The sequence below is a fragment of the Anabrus simplex genome, chromosome 11 (genome assembly GCF_040414725.1).
Source record: "Anabrus simplex isolate iqAnaSimp1 chromosome 11, ASM4041472v1, whole genome shotgun sequence".
In the NCBI taxonomy this organism is placed as follows: domain Eukaryota; kingdom Metazoa; phylum Arthropoda; class Insecta; order Orthoptera; family Tettigoniidae; genus Anabrus; species Anabrus simplex.
This window is the reverse complement of record NC_090275.1, coordinates 19,477,236-19,499,944: the sequence shown is the minus strand read 5'-3', so window position 1 is coordinate 19,499,944 and position 22,709 is coordinate 19,477,236. Positions and strand designations below refer to the sequence as shown.

Sequence of the window (22,709 nt, the reverse complement as noted above, 5' to 3'; positions counted from 1 at the left end):
ATATTGCTCAATATGACATTCTGTACTCTTATAGAAAAGATTCCCTCTTGTCTCAGATAAATGTGTTCTTGTTTACAGATTCAGGTATCTTGGAGACCATCACAAATGCTGCCATCAGCATTCCACCTTACAGGAAGTGTTGTTACACTGCCCTATCAACGCTTGCAGCCGAGGTTGGTTGTCAGAACCTTCTGAAGTTAGTTCCTGATCTGGTGTCCAAATTGTTAAGTATGTTGGAAGATGCTGGCCTTATGACTCATGTAAGTTGAATTTGGGATGATTAAAAAAGAATTGTTTAAATATACTGCAGCCTCTCAACAAATGTAGCCCTTAGGACTCGGTATCTTCTCTTCTCCTCGAGTTCCTGTTCTCTCCTCCGTCGAGTTGTGAATCAAAGACTTCCAGTCTTGCCTGTCTCTCCACCACTGGTTTTCTGCTTCCTCCTCACTTCTCTATGCTTTCTTCCCCTGTATTCACCCACATCTTTCAAGGATTTCCTTGTGGTCTCTTTTCTGTTGGTTTTGAACTCACAAGGGAAGGGCACGTACCGGGAAATCATGGATCTTACGTAAATTTTACACACACGTTAAATGACCCCAGAATAACACGACCAAAACATTTATTCGGAAATTAACGTATGCAACCTACAGAAAGCGTTCACATGTTTGAATTGGCATGCTTGGCTACGCAGGACTGCGGCGTGTGTTGGGTTTACTCATCATGTGACATCTACAAATATTTCTGCTGCTGCCATAGTTTCTGCTTTATTGGTCTGCTTTTACGTCGTTACAGGCGTTATTTTCCGTGACACAATATCATTCTGCTTCTTAAAGTTACATACCCACATGTGACGTGCTTTAAACCCCACGCATTGTTTTTCATGAACAACTTGCATAGCCCATTACTGGATGGTCACATCGTGATTTATTTATTTTGATGGGAAAAAAATCAATTTTTTCTGACAGTACATGCTATTGTTCTGAAATTGTCATGGTGTGTCCCACTGTTTTTTTTTTACATGCTTTTCCCACAAATATAAATTTTTTTGCTTTTGACAGAATGGAATTTTTGTTTCACCGACGAAACAAAAGCGGGTCCTGCTTACCACTTCTCCAATATTAAGCAGCCTTCCTTTTTAAGCGTATGTCAGCGTGGTCTTAAATCAGCTGTTGGGTAGTGCGAGTTGTGGGCAGGGTACGGAGTAGCAGCCTCTCGAATATGAACCGAGCATGCGTTGCAGTACTGCGTTGTAGCAGAACACGCCAATTCAAAGATATGAACTTTAACGCTTTCTGTAGGTCACACGAATTAATTTCCGAAAGAAGTATTTTGGCCATTGTGTTATTCTTGGCTCATCTAACGAGTGTGCATTCCCCGGTAGGCGCCCTTCCCTTGTTGGTCTTCTCCTGTTTGCATCATTTGTCCATACCATTTCAACTTGCTTGTTTCTAATCTGTCCTGCTGTTTTGAAACTCTTATCCTCTTTCTAAGCTCTCCATTTCTCATTCTTTCTTATCTTGTTTTCCCTACAATACCTCTAAGAAATTTTATCTCAGCTGCCTGAGTTCTACTGTCTCATTTTGTTATGTTTTTGTACATGTATCTGCTGCATATGTCAATATCTGTATGTAATAGATCGGATACAGAACTTCTTTTCATTTCCTTGAAAGTTCTTGGTTCCACAATATTCACCTTACACTCTGTTAGAAACCATTTGCTTGTTGTACTCTCTTTTCAGTCTCCTCATCTTCTGTGATTACACCTCCCAAGTGCAGTAAAACCTCGTTAAGACGTTTCTGCAGGGGAAAACAAAAAGGAATGTGTTAAGCGAGAAAACGTACTACTGAATATACAAATAAAAGCTATCGAACAAGGATATGGAAACACTAAATACGATTTTTTTCTGACATGAGGGCATTTTACTTCGTGTATCCGCGGGTACAGTGTAAACTAAATCTACCACTTCTAAAGATGAGAGGAAAGTATCAAAAGGTGTGAAAAAACATGAGAGAACAAATATGGAAACCTTTTCTGCTGGGGCTTATAACATAACAAGTACACTGAAAGTTGTAAAAAACACCAAACAAAAAATGTGGAAACATGTGCACTGGGGCAATAAAAATATCAAAGGATTATTGCAGATTACACTCTTTCTAAAACAAATGTTAGTAGAAGCCTTTTATTTCGGAGCAGTGGGTTACTTTAAACATTATTTTCTGGTCACACTCTTGGACAATGAATTGAAGGTTACACTTGACCATGTGCGACTGGGAGGAATCAGGAGATTGACTTTGACCGCCATTTTGAATAAACTTTGACCTATTTGAATGATTGAGTCGAAACTCAAAAGTGCGGGTTCAACATTCGCGACCTCTGCGTGCTACAAGATGCGGACACCAGTCCACTTTCTGACGGATTTTAATTTTGTCTTCATAAGTAAGGAATTTCACGACTTTTCCCATATCTATAACTAGGCTATGACAAGACCAGTATGCACTTCGCTAGTCAATTTCACACAATAATTGGGTAATTATGTTAACTCTACTTTATTATTACATTACTGTAAGTGACCATTGCCACCGGGATATTTCCCATTTGCAGTGTATTTGTTAATAACAAAAATAATCCAGAGGCTACCGTATCACGCGACTAATACTCACTACCCTTCACTGTACCATTCAACACGAAATCAATTTCTCATTTCTAAATGGAATGCGAAATACAAGCACAAACAGGTTGACTGGGTTATTTAGCAAGATTACTGCTAACCGGCAAGCAAAACTGAACAGTCCTGAGGCTAACGGCTTGCTCCTATGAAGTTCAGCAATTCAAGGCCTTTTCCCATTATCATGCAACTGTGGCGACAACTCTTACTGGAGAAATCACGTTTCTTTCACAAGGGATGACAACATTTTCAGGGCTAGGAAAAATTTGATCATATTAAGCAGTAAGAGCAAAAGTTTGTGATGCAATAAGTGAGGTTTTTTATATAGATTTAATACAATTAGAATCGGGACTTTGAATTTATGACATGGTAAGTGGGAAAACATGTTAATGAGGAACGCACTAACGAGGTTTCGCTGTTCATGAATGAAGATTGTCCAGCTGGGATATTTTTTTTTGACATGGGTGCATTTAACGTCATGTATGTGTGGGCCCTTTCTAAACATGCGAGGAGAGTATTAAAATGTGTGAAAAACACCAGACAGCAAATATAAAAACATTTGCACGGGGCCCATAAAAGTATTGACTTATTATTGCAGATCACACTCTTTCTAAAACAATAAAGCCTTATATTTTGGACTAGTGGGTTATTTTTTCTGGTCACACTTTTCGACCATGAGTTATTTAGGGGTTACACTCCGCCATCTGCTAGAGAATGACTTTGTCCCCATTTTGAACATGATTAAACTTCGACCGACTCAAATCGAAACTCAAATGTGTGAGTTTCAACGTTCACATCACCTCTACACGCTTAAAAATGCCGTTGCCAATCCACTTCGTGAAGGATTTTAATTTTGTCTTCATTAATAAGCAGTTTGATGAATTTTTCCATATCCATAACTAGGCTATCAGTAGAAACATATGTACCACGCTAATCAAGCCACAACTATGTTCCTAATCCTTAGATAGGTTATCACATGACAAATATTTGCTACCCTTCACCGTACCACTCAGTATAGAATGAATTTCTCACTTCTGAATGAAACCATACAGTAACCTTGAAAGGAAATGATTCCGGTTTCACCTTCTTCAGTATCAATCAGGTGCTTAAAACCTTTAACTTATTATTGTTAAGATTTACAGATTACAAAAATATGGTATATGTTTCATCCTTGTTCACAGGACTTCTTCAGCCAGTGATAAAATATACACTCTTACATTTTTTTCCTTATCTTGTCAGTATTTTATTTGGACAGTTTAGTCGAAGAAGACTATTTTAAGTGAACCCTTTTATAACTGAATATTTCTTTTTTAGTACAGTAATGAACAAAGTGTATATGAAAATTTTATGTGCTATGTCCACTGCTTTTTAAAATAACTTTTCTTAATCACATATGAATATTTTCAGTAGAAAGATTATAAGAAATGGATGGGGAAGCAGAAGGACAAAGTAATTGATTAATTCTTGGTGGAAAGAGGAAATTGTAGACAGTTGAAACAGCCTTGCCAGAAGTAGCCTTTGATGGAGAACATAGAGTTGTGGTAGCAAAAGTGAAAGTAAGAAAATAGTAAAAATGAAAGACATAAGAGAGAAGAAAATAAAATGTGACAAAAAATTCCTATCACGCCCAGAACTGAGGTGGAGTGTGTGGAAGTGAAATGGGACATGTTCAGGAAGGCATTTGTAAGCTGTGCAGAGAGCGTGCTTGTGGCTGAAAGAGTGATAGATGAAACGATCCCATGGTTGAATGTGAGGGTAAAGGAAATGATGAAAAATAAGAAGCAAGCATGGCAATTATGGAATAGGGATAAAACAGAAGAAAGTCTCAGGGAATGAAAAGAAGGTGCAAGAAAGTAGCAAGTGAAGAAAAGCTGGGAAGGTTTTGCAGGATGTGTATAATGCTTAAAGGATGCTGTATGAACGTGTAAGAAAGAAGAGAAGAAAGAGTCTACACAAAGCAGGTGATGGGAAAGGAGGAGAGAGAACATAACCAGAGGAGATAAGAAAAGGGTGGAAGGATTACTTTGATGAACTTCTGAATGTGAGAATGGGTGTAGATGAGATGACTCGAGAGTGTGCAGTCAAGAAGGCTTGCTTCCAGGGATAACTGATGGGTGCACGATACTTCATACCAGGGGTTTTCATGTGGCCCGCGAAGCCATAGTTTGTGGCCCGCAAGAGGATTTTAAGGAATGTGAAGAAAATTTACAAAAAGTTATTTCATAGGTCATTCAAAAATGTATTCATTTCTATACCTCTTACAGACCCAAGACAGAACTAATTCATTCTTTAATATTATTTCCTCTTTTATGTATTCATTGTACTGAAAATATTATTTCTAATTTTAAAAAATTTAAAATCCAAATAGGCTATAACTCTCTTATGCAACTGTAAAAAAAACTGTTTTAAACATTAAAATCCTCAAACCTTCATTTCAAATGAACTAAGCATATTACTTCATACAGGCACATCTGTACTATTTGGAGAATTTTACAAAAATTGGCCTATTATTAAAGTGTGGCCTGCGATCTTGTCTAAGGTTTCCAATGTGGCCCTCGAGCCCTCACAAATTGGAAAATTCTGCTTTATAATGTTCAGTACAAAATTGTGTCTGGTTACGAGATACAGGATACTGTACAAATTATCTGGCCACTGACCACGGTGAAAGGTTACCTCTAAAATGAGGGCATATTCATTCATGCATTAAGGAAAAATTAATCAATTCAAGTGAAAAATGGCCTGTTTTTGGAGACTATTTTGGCAGGTTTCATTGTATTCAGAAGACGTTTCATGAAAATTTCACGAAAGTCCATATGTTAGGTTAAAAAAAAGTTTATCTTCGGACTGTCCCCGTAACCCTTACCACTTGTCTGTCGGGGGAGGCCCGACATTACGATATTCCTTTTCTGGTCACATGTCAGGTGAGGCCCGACATGACATTTTATCACCCATAACTCCTCTGCCCTCTTTTAGCTGACAAAGTAGATGATGCTATACTGTTCTGCCATCTTTTGGTTCAGTGTCGAACTTTGTAAAATCCAGGTACTATTTGACAGTCTCTCAAAAATCCATTATTTAGATGGCAGTGTAGCCGTTATCTGCCCAGTCCACTCACGCACGCGAAGGCTCGAGTGATAGTAAACAAACATGGTCGCCAAAGTCATACACAGTATACTGTTCAGTGTTGTATATGTCAGGTAATATTACAACAATCCAGTTATTTTGCACCTCTACTCATTCCTTTTACCCTAATGAATATATCCAGTAGCATTTGACGGCATCTATAATTGAACTGGCAATGGTCAGCTTGTGTAACGTAACCCAACGCATAGCTGATGCTGATGGCTGGCGCAATTATAAACCAACAGATCCCGATTTCAAGAAATAGCCGTTTACAGTGATTTCAGACTACAAACCACTGTGAGGTGTGAAACCAGACATTGAATAAGAGTTTTTCAGTTGTTTTTTACCAATAGTTTCTTCAGTAAAATTACTAACGAAACCAATCGGTATGTGAAAAACGATAGTAATAATAATAAAAATGTAAAAAGTATGTCTTAATTTGCAAAGACTGGGTGAGTCAGCCGCGCCTGATGTTTGATGCTATTAGGCATCCCACCGAACGTCACTGGTGTCGTTATGGTCTATTCTCCTTTGCCGTATACCAAGCAACAATCGTCTTTAATCACTCACTGCACCATTACCTTTGCAAAAACGTGTACCGTATGCGACAGGCATTTACACAATGCATCAAACTGTCATATGGTTATGTAAAAAGTACGTGCCAATTATGAGCTTTCAGTAGGGTATGAAATGAACGCTAAAAGCGATGGTGTACTGATAGAAAATGTGTGTGCATTTGTGAAGTGGAAGTAGTAGTCCATCTAGTAGGCTTTCTGGAGATCTACTTGCTGGAGTCGCCGTGGTGTCATAGGTGAAGTGCGATACTGTTAATACAGCTGCGTTTGGTAGGTGGGTTCGACACTTGAGCCTGTAAATTTTATTCGCATTTTGTACTTCGAGAATCATCCACAGAGCCAATGTATTTGAATGCCCTCAGGTCATGGGTTACTTAATTAATCAATTAATTTATTTATTTTGGCACTGTTCTAGGCCATTGGGGCTGCTTATGTGGATGTTTTATAAGCAGGACTGGACGAGGATAGAACGGTTGGGGGTTTGAATCCGCTTGACTGAGCAACAGCCTGTTGGCGCAGTAAGTGTTCGAATGCATGGCCTTCTGCAGTAATGCTCATTTCAGCATGCCGTTGAACTGCCTTCGGGCTCTTTGTAGCATTGTAGGTATTACAGATTCTCAGGCTTCCGTAATGTTTCTAAGGCTTTCAGGATTTTCTGGCTGCTGAGCGTCCACCACATCCTTCAAATATTCCCATAGGAAGAAGTCCAGTGGCTTCAAATTGGGCGATCTAGCAGGCCAGGTGACGGGTCCTCTCCTTCCTATCCATCGACTGGGATGTGTAACATTCAGGTTGTTACGAACATCTGCTGACATGTGAGGGGGAGCTCCATCGTGCTGATACCACATGGTTACACGCTCACCCAGGGGCACATCTTCTAGCAGCAATGGTAGTTGGTCTTGAAGAAACTGTAGGTATCAGGCTCCTGTCAAATGATCCTCAAAGAAATATGGTCCTATTAGGTGATCACCCAATATACCACACAGACATTTATCCCTATTGTGTCTGAAATGCTGCCTGTCTTACCCAGTGGGGATTTTCAACACTCCAGTAGTGCATATTATGACGATTCACAGAGCCATTATTATGAAATCATGCCTTGTCCGAAAATAAAATGTGAGATACAAACGCTGGATCATTTGCCACTTGCGTCAGTATCCAGGCACAGAAATCAATACGAGTTTCGAAATCTTGTCTGTGGAGTTCCTGACGTAGTTGCAGTTGATACGGACGAAAAAACAGGAATGCAATATCCTTACAACAGACGACTGGCTGATGTTGGGCTGTTATGCTACTACCCGGTTACTCGTGTGAGGATTCTCCTGGAAAATGTCCAAAACCATCTCAGCAGTTTCACCGGACGTAACTGGTGCCTCCCTAACAGGACCTGTTCGGGAATGTGACGAAGTTATATGCAAACGTCGCTCCACCCTCCTAAACATATTTGCGTTTGGTTGTTATCTGTGTGGAAATCTTTCCTGGTACAGGCGCTGTGCTTCCTGTGCGTTCTGTCTTGCTTCACTCTAGATGAAGAGCATGTCAACATACTCATCTGTTGAATACATAGCGAAGAAATGACCAGAACTGCTAGGCTAGACCAAGTGTCAGGCCACTACACATTCGACATGTATGTTGTTGGTCAAATGTGGCACGAATGGCCTCTTATTTGATCCTCAAAGTTTAAAATGTAAATAAAAATATTTATCGCTCTTGGGATTCAAACCTACGTACCAACGCAACATGTGTCAACACGTCTGTGGTTAGTCCACTACACCACGGTGACTGTTGCCTCCAGTTTATCAGAAAGCTTACTTGGTGTAAAACTACGTCCCGCTTCACAAACTCTCGCACGTTTTCTATCAGTATGCCATCGCTTTTAGCGATAATTTCATAACCAATTGAAAGCTTATAATAGCATGTACATTTTTCATAACCGTATGACAGTTTGATGTATTGTGCCAATACCTGTCGCATACATGTTTTTGCAAAAGTCGTGCAGTGATGATGCAGTAAGTGCTTTAAAGGCAACTGTAGCTTGGTATACGGCAAAGGAAAATCGACCATCACCCCACTGACGTTCGTTGGGATGTCTAAAAGCAGAAACGTCAGACGCAGCGGACTCACCCAGTATTGATTTATTTGCTCCAGTATAGCTTTCTGTAAATGCTTATAGCCTAAATACATAATTTTTAAGAGCTAGGGCTGTCTCCAAAATCGTGAAAGATGAATACAGGTCATATAAAAGAGAAATTGAAAATGAAAATCCACAGCCTGTTTCCAGTCATCTGACTGGGTCGGGAATGGAATGAATGAAGCCCCCATCTAGCGGCGAGGATAGGAAATGTGCCGACTTCTGAAGCTTGTCACACTCCTTTGGGGCAATGAGTAATGAATGATTAATGAAATGAAATGATATTGGAGAGTGTTGCTGAAATGAAAGATGACAGGTAAAACCGTACCCAGAGAAAAATCTGTCCTGCCTCCGCTTTGTCTAGCACAAATCTCACATGGAGTGACCAGGATTTGAACCACGGTATCTAGCGGTGAGAGGCCAGCGCACTGCCGCCTGAGCCACGGAGCACATTTAAAATACGGGTAGTAGGGACAATACAGATAAATTTAATTTGAGGGGTAAGGGTTAACCCATTCGCGTCATATGACGAGCTGTGGTCGCACGCGGTGTTTTGGTGCATGAGTCAAATGACGAACTCGCAACGACGCAGTGCCTCGCTTTTCTTCGTATATTAGATTCCCTTTGCAATGTAGTTTCTAACAATACACAATGTAGGGAACTAGAGGCATGTACTGTTGGTAAACAATGCTGTTTGTATTTCTGTGTGACACTGGAATTGTTGAATAACAGTTTATTATCATCAGTATGCAGTATTCATGAGGCAGTAGATGTGGTTTCGCACTAATGTCGATAGCGATTGAAAGCGCTTGTAGGCATTGTTTTAGACGGCGATTATGTCAATAATGACGTTTTGGAAAATGAATCAGAGTTCGAGGGTAGTGATCATCATCATCATTATACAGTTCCAGTTTCCCGCCGGGTACTGTTAATGAGCCTCTTCCACTTCTTCCTGTCCATATACAACTCGTCATGGAGAACATCCACTGTCCATCCTCTGGTAACTAGATCAACCTTGATCATGTCCATCCATTGGGTTTTAGGCGTTCCTGCAGGTCTTTTTCCCTTCACCTCTCTTTCCAAATTTATTCTGGCTGTTCTTTATTTAGAAGAATTTTTTTTTTTTAGATGTGATAGCAACAGTGAAAGTTACTAAAGTGAGCAGGATATTGAAGAGAGTGCAAACGCTGCACCAGGTTCTTCCAAACGCGCACGGCCCGTGACACAAAAGAACCGTAGTGATTGGAAATCAGAGGGGGGGGGGAAGACGATAATCTTGATATATATCCATTTTGTGGATGGAGTGGTGTTTCAGAAATACGAAAAATGTATAGCCCGCCCACTGTCTGAAGTTGCAATGTTTTTAGAGTACACATATCCGCTCTTTTTGAAATGATTTCAAATGAAGCAGTCATTCAAGGCATGAAGAATGAATGCAAAATTTGAGTGACTTTTCTGCATTAGTTTTTATTTTATGTATGTTTTTATGTGACAGGTATGCTCAAACTGTGGGCAGGCAAATTAAGTCTAATTCCACTGTTAGCAATATGGCCATTAATTGTGACCTGAATGGGTTAACAATCCAAAAAGTTAACAGTGGCAAGTTTAGCTATAAAGTTATAAAATATCTGGAGGTTATTTAATGCATTTCAGTTACAACCATATCCCACTGTATTTATTTATTTGCATTTTATGGCCTTCATTGGACCACGTTAGTCGATTTTATAACAAGGGTTCTTCAGTATATTATATCTGTATATTGCAGGTTGAGAAATTAATTTACCAAATCTCTTTCTGTTGTTTTTACGAGGGCGGTTTGAAAAGTACCATGCAACACTTTTTAACAAAATATTTAATGTGTTGGAAAAACAAAAAATTATGCCCTAAAAGCTACAGGTTTTTACCAATTTTTCAACATATGTACCAAGTCTCTTGAGACATCATTTCTCCTATCGTGACACCAACTCGAATATTCTTCCTTTATTGAACTCTGTTTCTCTGGGAGTGCATGCCCGATTTGTCTTTTTTTGTCTGAACCAAAGAATTGACCTCCTGAATTCTAAAAGGTATAAGGCTGACCGTGTAAGGTCTGGATTTAATGGCGGATGATCGAGTACTGTGCGGCCACACTTCTTACTTTTCCATGAACAGTCTACAGTAGACCTTGCACTATTTGTCTTTCTCCTCTTCAAACCACTGAAGAAATTCCTGGGGAAGTCAACACTCATGATTCAGCTGAAGAAGTGCGCAGGTGGCTATACTCCCAAGGAATGAGACATATTCAGCTTGGTGTCACTGTGGGAGAAAATGGTGTGTGTGATACTTTTTGATCTAACCTTGTAAAAGCAATGGAAAGAGACCTGGAAAATCACAAATAACACTACTAATGCTAATTTTTAAAAATATTTTGCTTTTAAAAAATTTCTTGTGTTATTTTTTGGTCTGTCTTTGCTGCTAGCTTTCCTGACTGAGATTTCATGTGTTATTCTGTCTTTTACTAAAATGTTTGCCTTTTTCAGGTTGCATCTGCATTTGAGACCCTCATGTTGAGCCACGAAGCTGAAAATTCTGGAAAAGAGTGGCAAAAGGTGTGGTTGACTCCATTATTGTCTGCTCTTGATCATTCCAACGCCAACACCTGTGCTGCTTTAGAAGATATCCTGAGCAAGGCGATCAAACGCTGTCCTTCGGCAGTAGACCATGTCCTGCCTTCAACATCAGAGGCCATACCTTATCATCGGTTACGGACTGTTTTAGCATGCCTCAAGATTTGTCGACGTCAGGGAGCTTTGGATAATTTGAGTGAGAGTGACAGTAAATGGAAAAGCATCCTGGATTATTACATCTTGGAAGAAGCTCTGTGCCATGTTGAGGACGACGTGAGTTCTATCCTACCATATTTACCTGCATAATATTTCTGCTTTTAAAAAATAATTTTTAACCACAAAAACTGAGGGAGAAGTATGCAAATTTAATTTTAAATCTGAAATACCGATGGAATTCTACCACTTTTTTTTTTTTTTTTTTTTTTTTTTTTTTTTTCATTGTCCTTCCATATAGAGATATCCTTCGAAGAGAAAACCAAGTGAGTGGGTACATGGTTTGGGTCATGCAGCTATCAGTTTGCATTAGAGAGATTGTGGGTTTGAACCGTACTGGGTGCCCAGGCAAATGCTGGGACTGCATCCTTCCCTATGCCATCATCGCAATAAGACCTATGTGTGTTGGTGAGAATACAGCGAAACCTCGTAAAGACATTTCTGCAGGGGACAAGAAAAAAGAACGTGTTAAGCGAGAAAACGTACTAATGAGTATACAGATATAAACTATCCAGCAGAGATATGGGTAACACTAGGTATGATTTTTTCTGACATGAGGGCATTTGATGTCGTGTATTTGCGGTACAGTGAAAACTATAGGCCTATCTACCATTTCTAAAGATGAGAGAAAAGTATTAAAAGGTGTGAAAAATACGAGAGAACAAATATGAAAACAAGCACAGGGGAACATTATTTTCTGGTCACACTCGTAGACAATGAATTGGAGATTACATTCGACCATTTGATTTATTAGTATGGTAGTATGGTAGTAGATATTTTCATGGATCCTCTCGTCACCATCCTTGCCAAAAGCATGTTGTGCTTAACACCCTAATCAGCCGAGCAAGGGAGTGGCTACTCAAGGAAACAGATTGACGAAGTGTTTTGAGTCCTTTTGAGTCTGGCCTTCTTGCCATACGTACAATCTGTCATGAATATTATTGGCAATATTTTCAGAAAGCACAATATCAAGACCATTTTTAAGCCTAATATCATCATAGGTAATTGTTTGCGATCTGTCAAAGATCCTATTGGTTTAAACTGCGCTGGAATATATATGATTCCTTGCTCCTGCGGATCGGTTTATGTTGGCCAAACATGTAGGAAGGTAGCAACAAGGGTTAAAGAACATCGCAGGCACTTACGTCTTTGCCAGCCAGAGAAGTCTGCTGTGGCAGAACATGCCATACATAATGACCTTCAAATAATTTTTTATGCGACTCCTGTCATTTATAAAGAGAAAAATTTTATTCCTAGAATCATTCGTGAGGTGATAGAAATTGCTAAACGCCCAAATAATTTTAACAAAGGTGACGGCTATATACTGAGTTGATCACGGCTGCCCTCCATAGTCAACTCATCAACATCTTTCTCCATGACTCTGGAGGCCCTGAAATGAATTATATTTCTAACAGGGTCTCTCTATCTTGAGTCTGGTTACTATGGAGTGACAGTTGCCATTATGCTTTGTTACTGCTCTGAAGACAATCCTGGTTGCAGGATCAAAACGCGTCAGCTGATAATTAATATTACAGACCTAATATCCCCAAATAATTATCATAATGTCATTTAGTGGTCGTGAAAGTCCACTATTAAAACAATTATTTCACTTTCGATAATGTTATTTATCAACAAGAAGGATTGGCTATGGGATTGCCGGCCTCGGGTATCTTAGCCAAGATTTACTTGGATTTTTTGGAAGTTTCTGTCGAAAAATTTCTTCATTGGTGACTCTGTCATGCCAAATGACACCTAAAAGTTTGCGTAGACAACATAAATGGAATACTTTGAGTTTCCATGCTGTCTACACATAATTTTCTATGTTTCACTGCCATAGACTGCTGTTAACATGATGAGTCTTTTACAAGGTTGGTTCTCTTTATCCACTGTTGAAGTGGACCAGATGGATCGCAAGTGCGTAAACACTCAATACTTCAAGGAAAAGAAAAAGGAAAGAGGCCCTGGGCAATCATGCATTTCCTGGTTGGGAAATCTGTGCTAGTGGTCCAGTTCATCATCAATGTTTCATTTAGAACAGCTGTTAGTAGGGAGGCCTGGACCAGATTGCCTGCCAACGTCCACCGATGATATGGCACTTCCAGATGAAGAGTTGAAGTCATGTGGCATGTGATTCAATGTTTTCTGGAGGTTCAGGAAAGTGAGATGGAGTTGTTTTTTTATCTTACAGTGCTTTTCAACTGGGAACTTTGCAGCTTGGATTGTATTGGGTATAACACAATTTTTGACACATCCAGCTTGATTCTTGGTCATTTTGGCTCTGTTATAAGGCTGCATTTGTAATTTTGAAAGAAGTTAGTGAAATGCATTGCTTTCCTGTGTTTTACAGGGCTAGGACTTTGTATGATTTCTTGGTATGGGGGATTACCTCCTCGTTGGTGACATAGTCTAGTCGTGGTATCTTCAACATTTTGCTATTCATCTACTATTAAAAAGCAGTCAGTTAACATTGTACTTGCAGCAAATTCAACAGCTTGAACATTAAAATCTACCCTGTATGTGTTTCTGGACTTGATTGAAGTAAGACGCAAGTAGTTGGCGGGTGGAGAAATTCTCAACTAAGTATTTTTTATTTTCCACCTTGTCGATACACTGAATTGCTTAAGAATCTTCTTATATTAATTTTAAGGACACTTCCTCTAAAGCATTGATACTTGTCTTTACTTGAATTTTTCATCTAAACAGTGTTATGTGGCTGAAAATGTTTATAAGATACGAAACATGTACCACTTTTAACCAGTAAGTTGCCTTAAGCAATTTAGTGTATCGACAAGATGGAAAATAAAAAATACTTAGTTGTGAATCTGTGTAAGTGCGATACAGACCATGAAGCTGATTTTATGAGGAAGTTCTGTCGCTGCTGTCAACATAAAACAGATGGCTGATGACTGGGGGATTTCTGTGGATACTGTATTTGTTCCTGTTTGAATCTTGACATGAGATTTCATTAAGGGAAAAAAGAAGAAAAGAGGTGTCCAAACAAAAGCATGTGTTGGACTGAAAAAATACCTTCTTATACTCTTGAGGGGAAGCTACATGAGCAGGTGAATGATATAGAAAATTCATGAACACTTGAGGTTGGTTGGGTACTCATTCAGTTAGGAAAGTACTTTTATATATTGCAGTATTTTGTTCCTTCCTTTCTTGCAGATCCGTTTGTCTGCGTTTGCTCTGCTGGCTGAAAGCCATCGAAGCACAGAGCCATTCTTACCCTCAGAACTGAGACTAATCAGAATCTTCTTAAAGCATAATATCAATACAGACGTTCCTGCAGCTCGGCAACAAACATTGGCACACCTTAAAAAGGTAGGTACTGCATGAACTCCTCTTGTCTGAGCATGTTCCTTTTCTGTATGTTTTCTTTTCGAATGATTCTTTATTTTTATTCTTTATTTTTTTTAACGTACATTTTCCTCATCAAGACCGATGAGTTTTTAAGGATGTCCCTTCTGAATATGGATGTTTGCCCTTCCTCTTGCTGAAACTGAAGGACAGAAGAAAGCTTGGAGAAGTAGATCTAGAAGTATATAAATGAGAGAAGCCATCCATAAAGATGTGGAGAGTGTCCTTGTCTGTTTGGGCTAATTGCAGAAACATGACTAGTTTTAAGCCTTGTACAGTGTCTACCTAAACATTGTCTTATGTTATGCACAATGTTCCATTGCATAAACAGTGTTCAGCTGGTGTTTAGCAAGACTGTGTTTGAGTTTCAATATTGGTTTGGAGGTGCATATAGAAATATCTTCCATGCTACTACTGTATTTGCTTGTTGGAATCAATGAAACTCATTGGTCCAGGTGCCAAACATTAGTCAGCAGTTGCTGTCTTATGATTGTACAGAATGACTTAATGTTTGTAAGACTTGTTCACAGAACATAATGAAATCTCATTATTATATTGAGAGTAAAATGATCACCATGCTACTGTATGAACAAGGAAGAGTAGCTTTGATTATAGTGTTGTCATTAGGGTGAGTATTGTAAAATAATTTACTTTTGGGTCAAGTGTAGTTGCTTTCTTCTCAGCGGCTTGCAAGTATGAACTACTTTTGTATTAGATTTGTGAGAAAATGGGAATCTTTTGCCTTTCAGCTATTCATGCCCTTCCCTTTTTTATTTTTCACGAGAAGTCAGAATTCCTCTTCCCGCTCTTCTGACTTCAGGTAAAGGGATTTGTGTCCTTGATGTAAATTCCTCTGAAACAGAATTAGACATAGACGTTATTTCTATGTGTATGATTTTGATCTGCTGAAGTTCTGTATTTTGTGGATTTCATTTGAATGTATTTTTATTACAGATTTTGGTGCGCATGAAAGATAGCTCCTTGGCGGAACAGCGCAAGAAAGATAGTCAGAGTGCATTACTAGAGAGTTACAAAGTATTTCAAATGTGGATGGTGGAATTTGGCTTCAGCAACCTCTTTCCTGGTGCCAATTTTGGTCGGAGATGTTCTGCACTTCAGGTATGTTGATTCCGATTGTGTAAACTCTTTTGCGGGGAGTCAATTGTTTTGTATATGCATTATAAAATTAAGTTCCTGTTAGTTGTATGTGTTCATGTGGGCTGATCACAAGAACCATCAAATGGATTTTGATATTATACAGAAATTGTTGATATTGTATAGAAAATTCACCGAGGAAGGTTTTGGTGTATGAAACATTAATCTATGACAGGAGAAAACCAAGCAGTGCCGATTTCAGTATATAGAAAAACAAAAACGCAAAGTACTTTTCTTGGCTTGTGCTGCCTAAACTGTTGGCAAGAGATGACAGGCATTGGGCATAAAGAGCTCTACAAAAAATTCTGTGACGATATATATCATATTTCTCCAAATCCAAGACAAATCTTAATGCAAGACGACTCCCACTTTTTCCTTCCATAAAATTAAATCAAGCTTAAAAATTTCTTTGTGAAATCATATGATTGCTATTCTTGTACAATACAGTATACATTGCAGTTGCCCAATTATTCTTTATTTCCACGAGTTTAATAACCATTAACTTAAAATTGTCAACATGATATCGAAGAGAAAATTGAAAATTTGCCAGCAATACTTGTTCCACATGCCTCTACACAACGACAAACCATCAGAAATATCCGTGCTGTCTATAAAACTAAGCATCAGGAACAACCGGCTGCTGCTAGACATACGCCTCACTTGCTGGCTTCGGCCAACTTCAATGGCTAGCGATAAAGACGTGGACGTTGAAGGTCGACAAATTTACCGCGCTGTGGTATGGCCATTCCGCCCTTGCGTTTTTTGCACACATAACTCACAATTTCATCTTAGACTTCTTTAAAGTGTCCTTGTTGCGGGCCACTGAATACATTAATTTTTTTACAGTACACATTAACTATCTTTGTCTTATAAAACAAAAGCTGAAAGGGTTTCCACCTATTCAGTACTATTTATTGTAACATTTAAAAAAAAGTTACATATATTTGATGAAACTAGTTTTCATCTTGCTAGAGACCATCATTAGTCAAAATCATTCAAGTTTAGGCAAGACATGAATTATAAATAGATAAAATTGATGAAGCAAGCGTGTGTTGTTGATCACATGTCTTGTGTAAGTTCTCAAAGTTTTCTTCCAATTTGAAGAGTGCACTTCACAAAAGACCAGATGAAATATTTAAAATACTAGCACTAGAAGAATCTCTAGCAAGGCCGAAACTAGTTTCATCAAATATATGTAACGTTCTTTTTAGGTTACAATAAATAGTATTCAATAGGTGGAATCCTTTTAGCTTTTGTATTATATTATATTGCTTTTCAGTACGGAATAATATGAAATTTATTTCCTATGCTATGATTATCTTTGTCTTCATGCTAACACGGAACATTGACTTCAGTTATGCCATATTTTCTTGCTGCTGCACAATTATTCTTCATTTTCACACGTTTAATAACCATTAACTTAAAATTGGCATCATAATATCGACAAGAACCCGTTGAAAATTTGCCAGCGGCGCCTCTTCCACGTCTCTTTACAAAACAGCGATCCATCACGAAAATATTCCTACTGTCTAAAACCTGTTTGGCCTAATTTTACTAAGCATGAGGTACAGTAGACGCGTTATAACTCTGCCACTAAGAAGCCATGGCCTTTCCAAGACTTTGAAGTCTTGCATGTTTTGATGCTATTCCGCAGATTTGAGAAACATTTTTGTAGAGGCTATTAGAAAGTCATTCTCTCTTCACTATTTCCTGAGAACCACTGACCTTACCCAGAGAGGTACTGTACAATTGACTGTCACGGCTAGCGGCGATGTTTAATAAAGATGCAGACGTTGATGGTCAACGAGTTTTGTGCGGAGTGGGTGGGGGGTAAAGGGAAGCAGCGTGGTTACTGTGGTAGCTGCCATTGGTGTTTATTACTGTTAGGTCGTGAATGCAAGACGACCCATGATTTTTCACCCAAGATTCTGAGAAAAAGCGTTGTCTTGGATTTGGAGAAATACGGTACTTATCCGTAAAATGTAGTCCTCAGTAAGCGTTTTCATCTTAACAGTTTACAGCAACTAAAATCAACCTCACAACTGTAAACTATATTTTGAGGTTAATTGTGTGATCCTTATTAAAATAAATTTTTTGTTCACCTCAGCAATCTTATTAAAAATAAAATAATTTGCCTGCATAGTTTAGGAGTTGTTTTAGTGAGAATGCTGGAATGGTTTAAATATCAGATGGAGAGAAAGGAGCAAGCTAACAGTCAGGTTACTGGAAGGGTCATGGAAAAGCGTTGTTTTGAGCTACGTGCAAGCATCAGGAGGAGAACAATGCCATCGTCCAGTTCCCTCCTCTTGCCTCGATGCTCTTCTTTACACCTTTCAGCCATCTGTCTCTCGGTCTTCCTCTGGGTCTCACTCCCTTCAACTTCATTCCCAAAATCTTTCTTGGTATCCTCCCTTCTCCCCTTCTCTTAACATTTCCATACCACTGCAGCCTTGATTTTTCTATTTTTCCTGTAGGGGTACCTCATTTACCATTTCCCGAAATCTCTCATTTCTTACTTTGTCCATTCTTGTTAAACCTGTTTGACACCTTTGAAACTTCATTTCCACTGCTTTTATTCTTTTATCCCTCTCCTTCATAACCCACACCTGTCGAGTAACACCAAAGGGTCTGCTCAAGCCTTGTAATAGAGAATTTTTTTTCGATCAACGGGATTTGAACTGGCTAACCACGGTCTCAGACCACATAGACTTGACGCTTTAACGATCATGGCCACCAGATGGGAAAAATAGTTTCTTACATATGAACCTACAAAAGGGGTGATAACACATGCAGGTTTCATGTCCAGATAGCTTAATAAAATATAGGCAGTTTATCTTGGTTTTGCTCTGGTTTTTCTGTGAAGTAAAAAAATATGTACCAAACATCCTTATCTTCTTGAAAACTGTCCAAGAATAGGTCCAAAACCTACTAAATCTGTGGTACTTCTGGATTAATTTTAAAAGTGTTGTTTTCTTTCCTTGATAGCTGCTAACTCTCTACGAAGAAACGTTTGACCCCAAAGTTCCTGTCTGCATGTGGACCAGAGGAAATGCGGACATGCTTCTCGAGTGCCTCAAGGATACTTACGAGAACAACAAACTTCTTGCCTTGAGATTGTTGTTACATTTTCCGTATTCAGTCCTGCAGTTTGATGTAAGTTGAAATGGAATGAATTATTTTCTCTAGTTTTATTTTCCTCACTAAGACAGGACTGAAGACTGTTGGTTACTGTATTATCAACTTCCAAATTGTAAGTCAGCCTGTCCTAGTGAATATTAACTTTTCCCGTTTTATCACCATCACATTTATTTAGTTCAGAAATTAAGATAATCAGTGATTAAAAATGAAACAGGCAAATCCACATAGATATGTAGTCAAGGTTAAATTGCAGCCAAGATGAAATAAACGTTACAAGGGACAGCTGGACTTGTTGTTAAAAGCTGTTTTCTGAAAACCGATTCTGAACTAAAAAATGTGTGCAAAATAAATATAATAATACAGCAACCAACAGCACTGTTTTAATATAATGGCTGTGATATTTTATGATGATTATAACCTTCCCATGTAGGGTGAGTGATTTTTTCTGCCCAAAAGTGCTCAAAAATTTTCGTTTTGTAAATTCAGTAAAACTTTTACATTCTTTTAGTAGACAGAAAAATAATAAATACACTTGGATTAATGTGTAACATAGTTTTAGTAAATAATCATATTGACCAACAAAAATAGTCATAAAAAGGGAAATGATAAAATGCAATTATTTGAGAGTGTTGAAAGGAAGACTGAGGAGGAAGCTGGAAGGAAACATAGAAGAAAAACAGTATGGTTTTAGGAAAGTCAGGTCAACATTTGACCTGGACTTTACATTAAGACATATGATGGAGAAAAGAGGGGAGTTTGGAAAAGACATAGTGATGACATTTATTGACATTGAGAAGGCTTATGACAGTGTGCGCAGACAGTTGGTATGGGACACATTAAGGAAAAAACATGTTAACAGAGTGGAAGTGCAAATGATAAGAACTATGTGCCAAAATTTTGTTGGTAGTGTGAAGACTAGTATAGGAAACACAAAATGGCTTAAAATTGAAACTGGTCTCTGACAGGGAAGTGTACTATCCACCATACTATTCATTTTAATCATGGATGAAATTCATAAGAACATTAAACAGAGATTGGGAAAACAGGCAACAAAAGCCATGTTGTTTGCAGATGATATAGTGGTATGGCGTGAGGATGAAACGGAATTGCAAAAACAAGTAGATGTATGGAATCAAGAGATAGAAAAATTTGGGACGAAAGTGAGTACAAAGAAAAGTAAAACAATAGTGATGACAAGGGGAAGGAATGAAGGAAGAGGAAAGATAAAACTGAATGGTAAAATTCTGGAAGTCATTAAAAGTTTCAAGTACTTTGGAAGTGTGATCATAGAAGATGGAAAGATTACCGAGGAAATTGGAAAAAGAATACAACAAGCAAACAGCTTCTACCAGAGTGTAAAGGGTATTTTATGGAACCAAGATGTCCCAAAGAAATGTAAGAAAGTATTATATTCAACCTATTATGAACCCATACTAACCTATGCAGCTGGATCGTGGACTACAACAAAACGAGAAGAGAGTAGAATTCAGGCAGCGGAGATGAAATTTCTAAGAGGTATCGAGGGCAAGACCAGAAAGGATAGAATTAGAAATGAAGAGATTAGGAAAAGGACAGGAATCTTGTAACCAAGACAGGATAGAAACAACAAAGTCAAAGTGGTATGGGCATATAATGAGAATGGGAGAAGAGAGAGTGCCAAAAAAAAGCTTTTGCAGGAAAGATACCACGAGTAAGATCCCGAAAGAGGTGGACAGATTCAGTGTGGGAGTGCATAGAGAAGAGGGGAGGAAAACCAGAAGATGTACCTAAAAAAGGAGGAGAGTGGTGGAGAGACAGGCAGCGATGGAGGTCCTTGATTTATAACTCGACCCAGGAAGCTGCAAACGGGAAATGAAGATGCTGATGATGATAAAATACAAATACTGTAAATGGAAATCCTTACATTTTGGGAAGTAGGCATCTCTCTGAGGAGAGTAACAAATGCCTACAAAATCTGCACATTACACCTTGTGTCAGCTTATTAAATTCCAAGAATGGGCTTTTGGATTCCAAGAATATAGGATAATATTACTGAGAGATCAGGAATTTCAAAAATGGTATCAGTTTCCTTAAAGGGGAAAAGGACCGAGCTCAATAGCTGCAGTCACTTAAGTGCGACCTGTATCTAGTATTTGGGAGATAGTGGGTTCGAACCTCACTGTCGGCAGCCCTGAATATGGTTTTCCGTGGTTTCCCATTTTCACACCAGGCAAATGCTGGGGCTGTACCTTAATTAAGGCCATGGCCAATTCCTTCCCACTCCTAGTCCTTTCCTCTCCCGTCATCGCCATAAGACCTATCTGTGGTGGTGCGACGTAAAGCAAATAGCAAAAAGAAAAAATTAAAAGGGAAAAGGTGTTATCTTATTTAAAGTAAACCTTTCAGCAAACAGTTGGATAATACATCACGATGGCCTGTCTTGCAGTGACTGGTGTGATACTCTAAAGATGACCGCTAATGTCACAGCCATTCGAGCCATGCCAGGCAGGTGCCAGTACAATAACCATGGTCGGCATTGCCACAACAAGATAGGAACCTCTTCTCATGTCCTGGGATACTGTCCCTATCGCAAAACCTTGCAACTTACTAGACACCATGCGATACGAAGCTCCATCGCTCAGTCATTGCGAGACACTGCTTACACAGTGCATGAAGAGGTCTATGGATTGTCAGCGAATGGTAGTACCCATAGGATTGATATGATAGCCACCGGGCGAGTTAGCCGTGCGCGTAGAGGCGCGCGGCTGTGAACTTGCATCCGGGAGATAGTAGGTTCGAATCCCACTATCGGCAGCCCTGAAAATGGTTTTCCGTGGTTTTCCATTTTCACACCAGGCAAATGCTGGGGCTGTGCCTTAATTAAGGCCACGGCCGTTTCCTTCCAACTCCTAGGCCTTTCCTATCCCATCGTCGCCATAAGACCTATCTGTGTCGGTGCGATGTAAAGCCCCTAGCAAAAAAAATAAATAAAAAAATAAATGATAGCCTTAAAAAATAACATCAGTGGATATATTATTGATCCTACGGTTTGGTTTGAATTGCACATTAATCAGCCAAATGAAGAACATGAGGAAAAGAAAAGCATGTACGAACCAACTATCCCTTCCTACTAACGAGAATACGGACTGGATAACACCGAGGTTATAGGCCTCATGATTGGTGCAAGAGGAACAGTTCCTAAGTTTTTGCTCAAGATTCAATTTACCAGAGTCGTTGATAAAAATGTGGTCCTCAAAGCCTTGAAAGTTTCATTATCCATACTGAGAAATCCTGTATATAGTCATAAATGTATTTAGTATTCATTGTCCTCATGGGCAGCTCCTTATTGGAGAAGTGTTTATTCTCTGAATATGTTACAAAATAGTAATATGCAACATGTTTTAAATAACTGTCTTTTAAGGGCTTCTTTAATGTGGTAATCACATAAATGGGATTGTAAATAAAGGGTACAGATCTTTGCGCATGGTTATGACAGTGTTTAGGGGTTGTAGTAAGGATGTAAAAGAGAGGGCATATAAGACTCCAACTAGATTATGGTTCCAGTGTATGGTACCCTCACCAGGATTACTTGATTGAAGAACTGGAAAAAATACAAAGAAGAGCAGCTCGATTTGTTCTGGGTGATTTCCGACAAAAGAGTAGCGTTACAAAAATGTTGCAGACTTGGGAGAAAGCACTAAATGGTATGTTCCAAGCTGTCGGTGGAAAGATGGCATGGAATGACATTAGTAGACGAATAAGTC

The 22,709-nt window shown here is 38.9% G+C and overlaps 1 protein-coding gene across 1 annotated transcript in view; it reads left to right on the top strand.

Annotated features, from left to right (window-relative positions):
* The window catches only part of THADA (Thyroid adenoma-associated protein homolog), a 139,928-nt gene that overhangs the window by 44,646 nt on the left and 72,573 nt on the right, over positions 1-22,709 (top strand). The window contains exons 8-12 of the mRNA XM_067155258.2: positions 79-260; positions 11,014-11,373; positions 14,482-14,637; positions 15,628-15,792; positions 18,814-18,981. Of these exons, the coding sequence (XP_067011359.2) occupies positions 79-260; positions 11,014-11,373; positions 14,482-14,637; positions 15,628-15,792; positions 18,814-18,981 (1,031 nt within the window). The remainder of the gene's footprint in view (positions 1-78; positions 261-11,013; positions 11,374-14,481; positions 14,638-15,627; positions 15,793-18,813; positions 18,982-22,709) is intronic.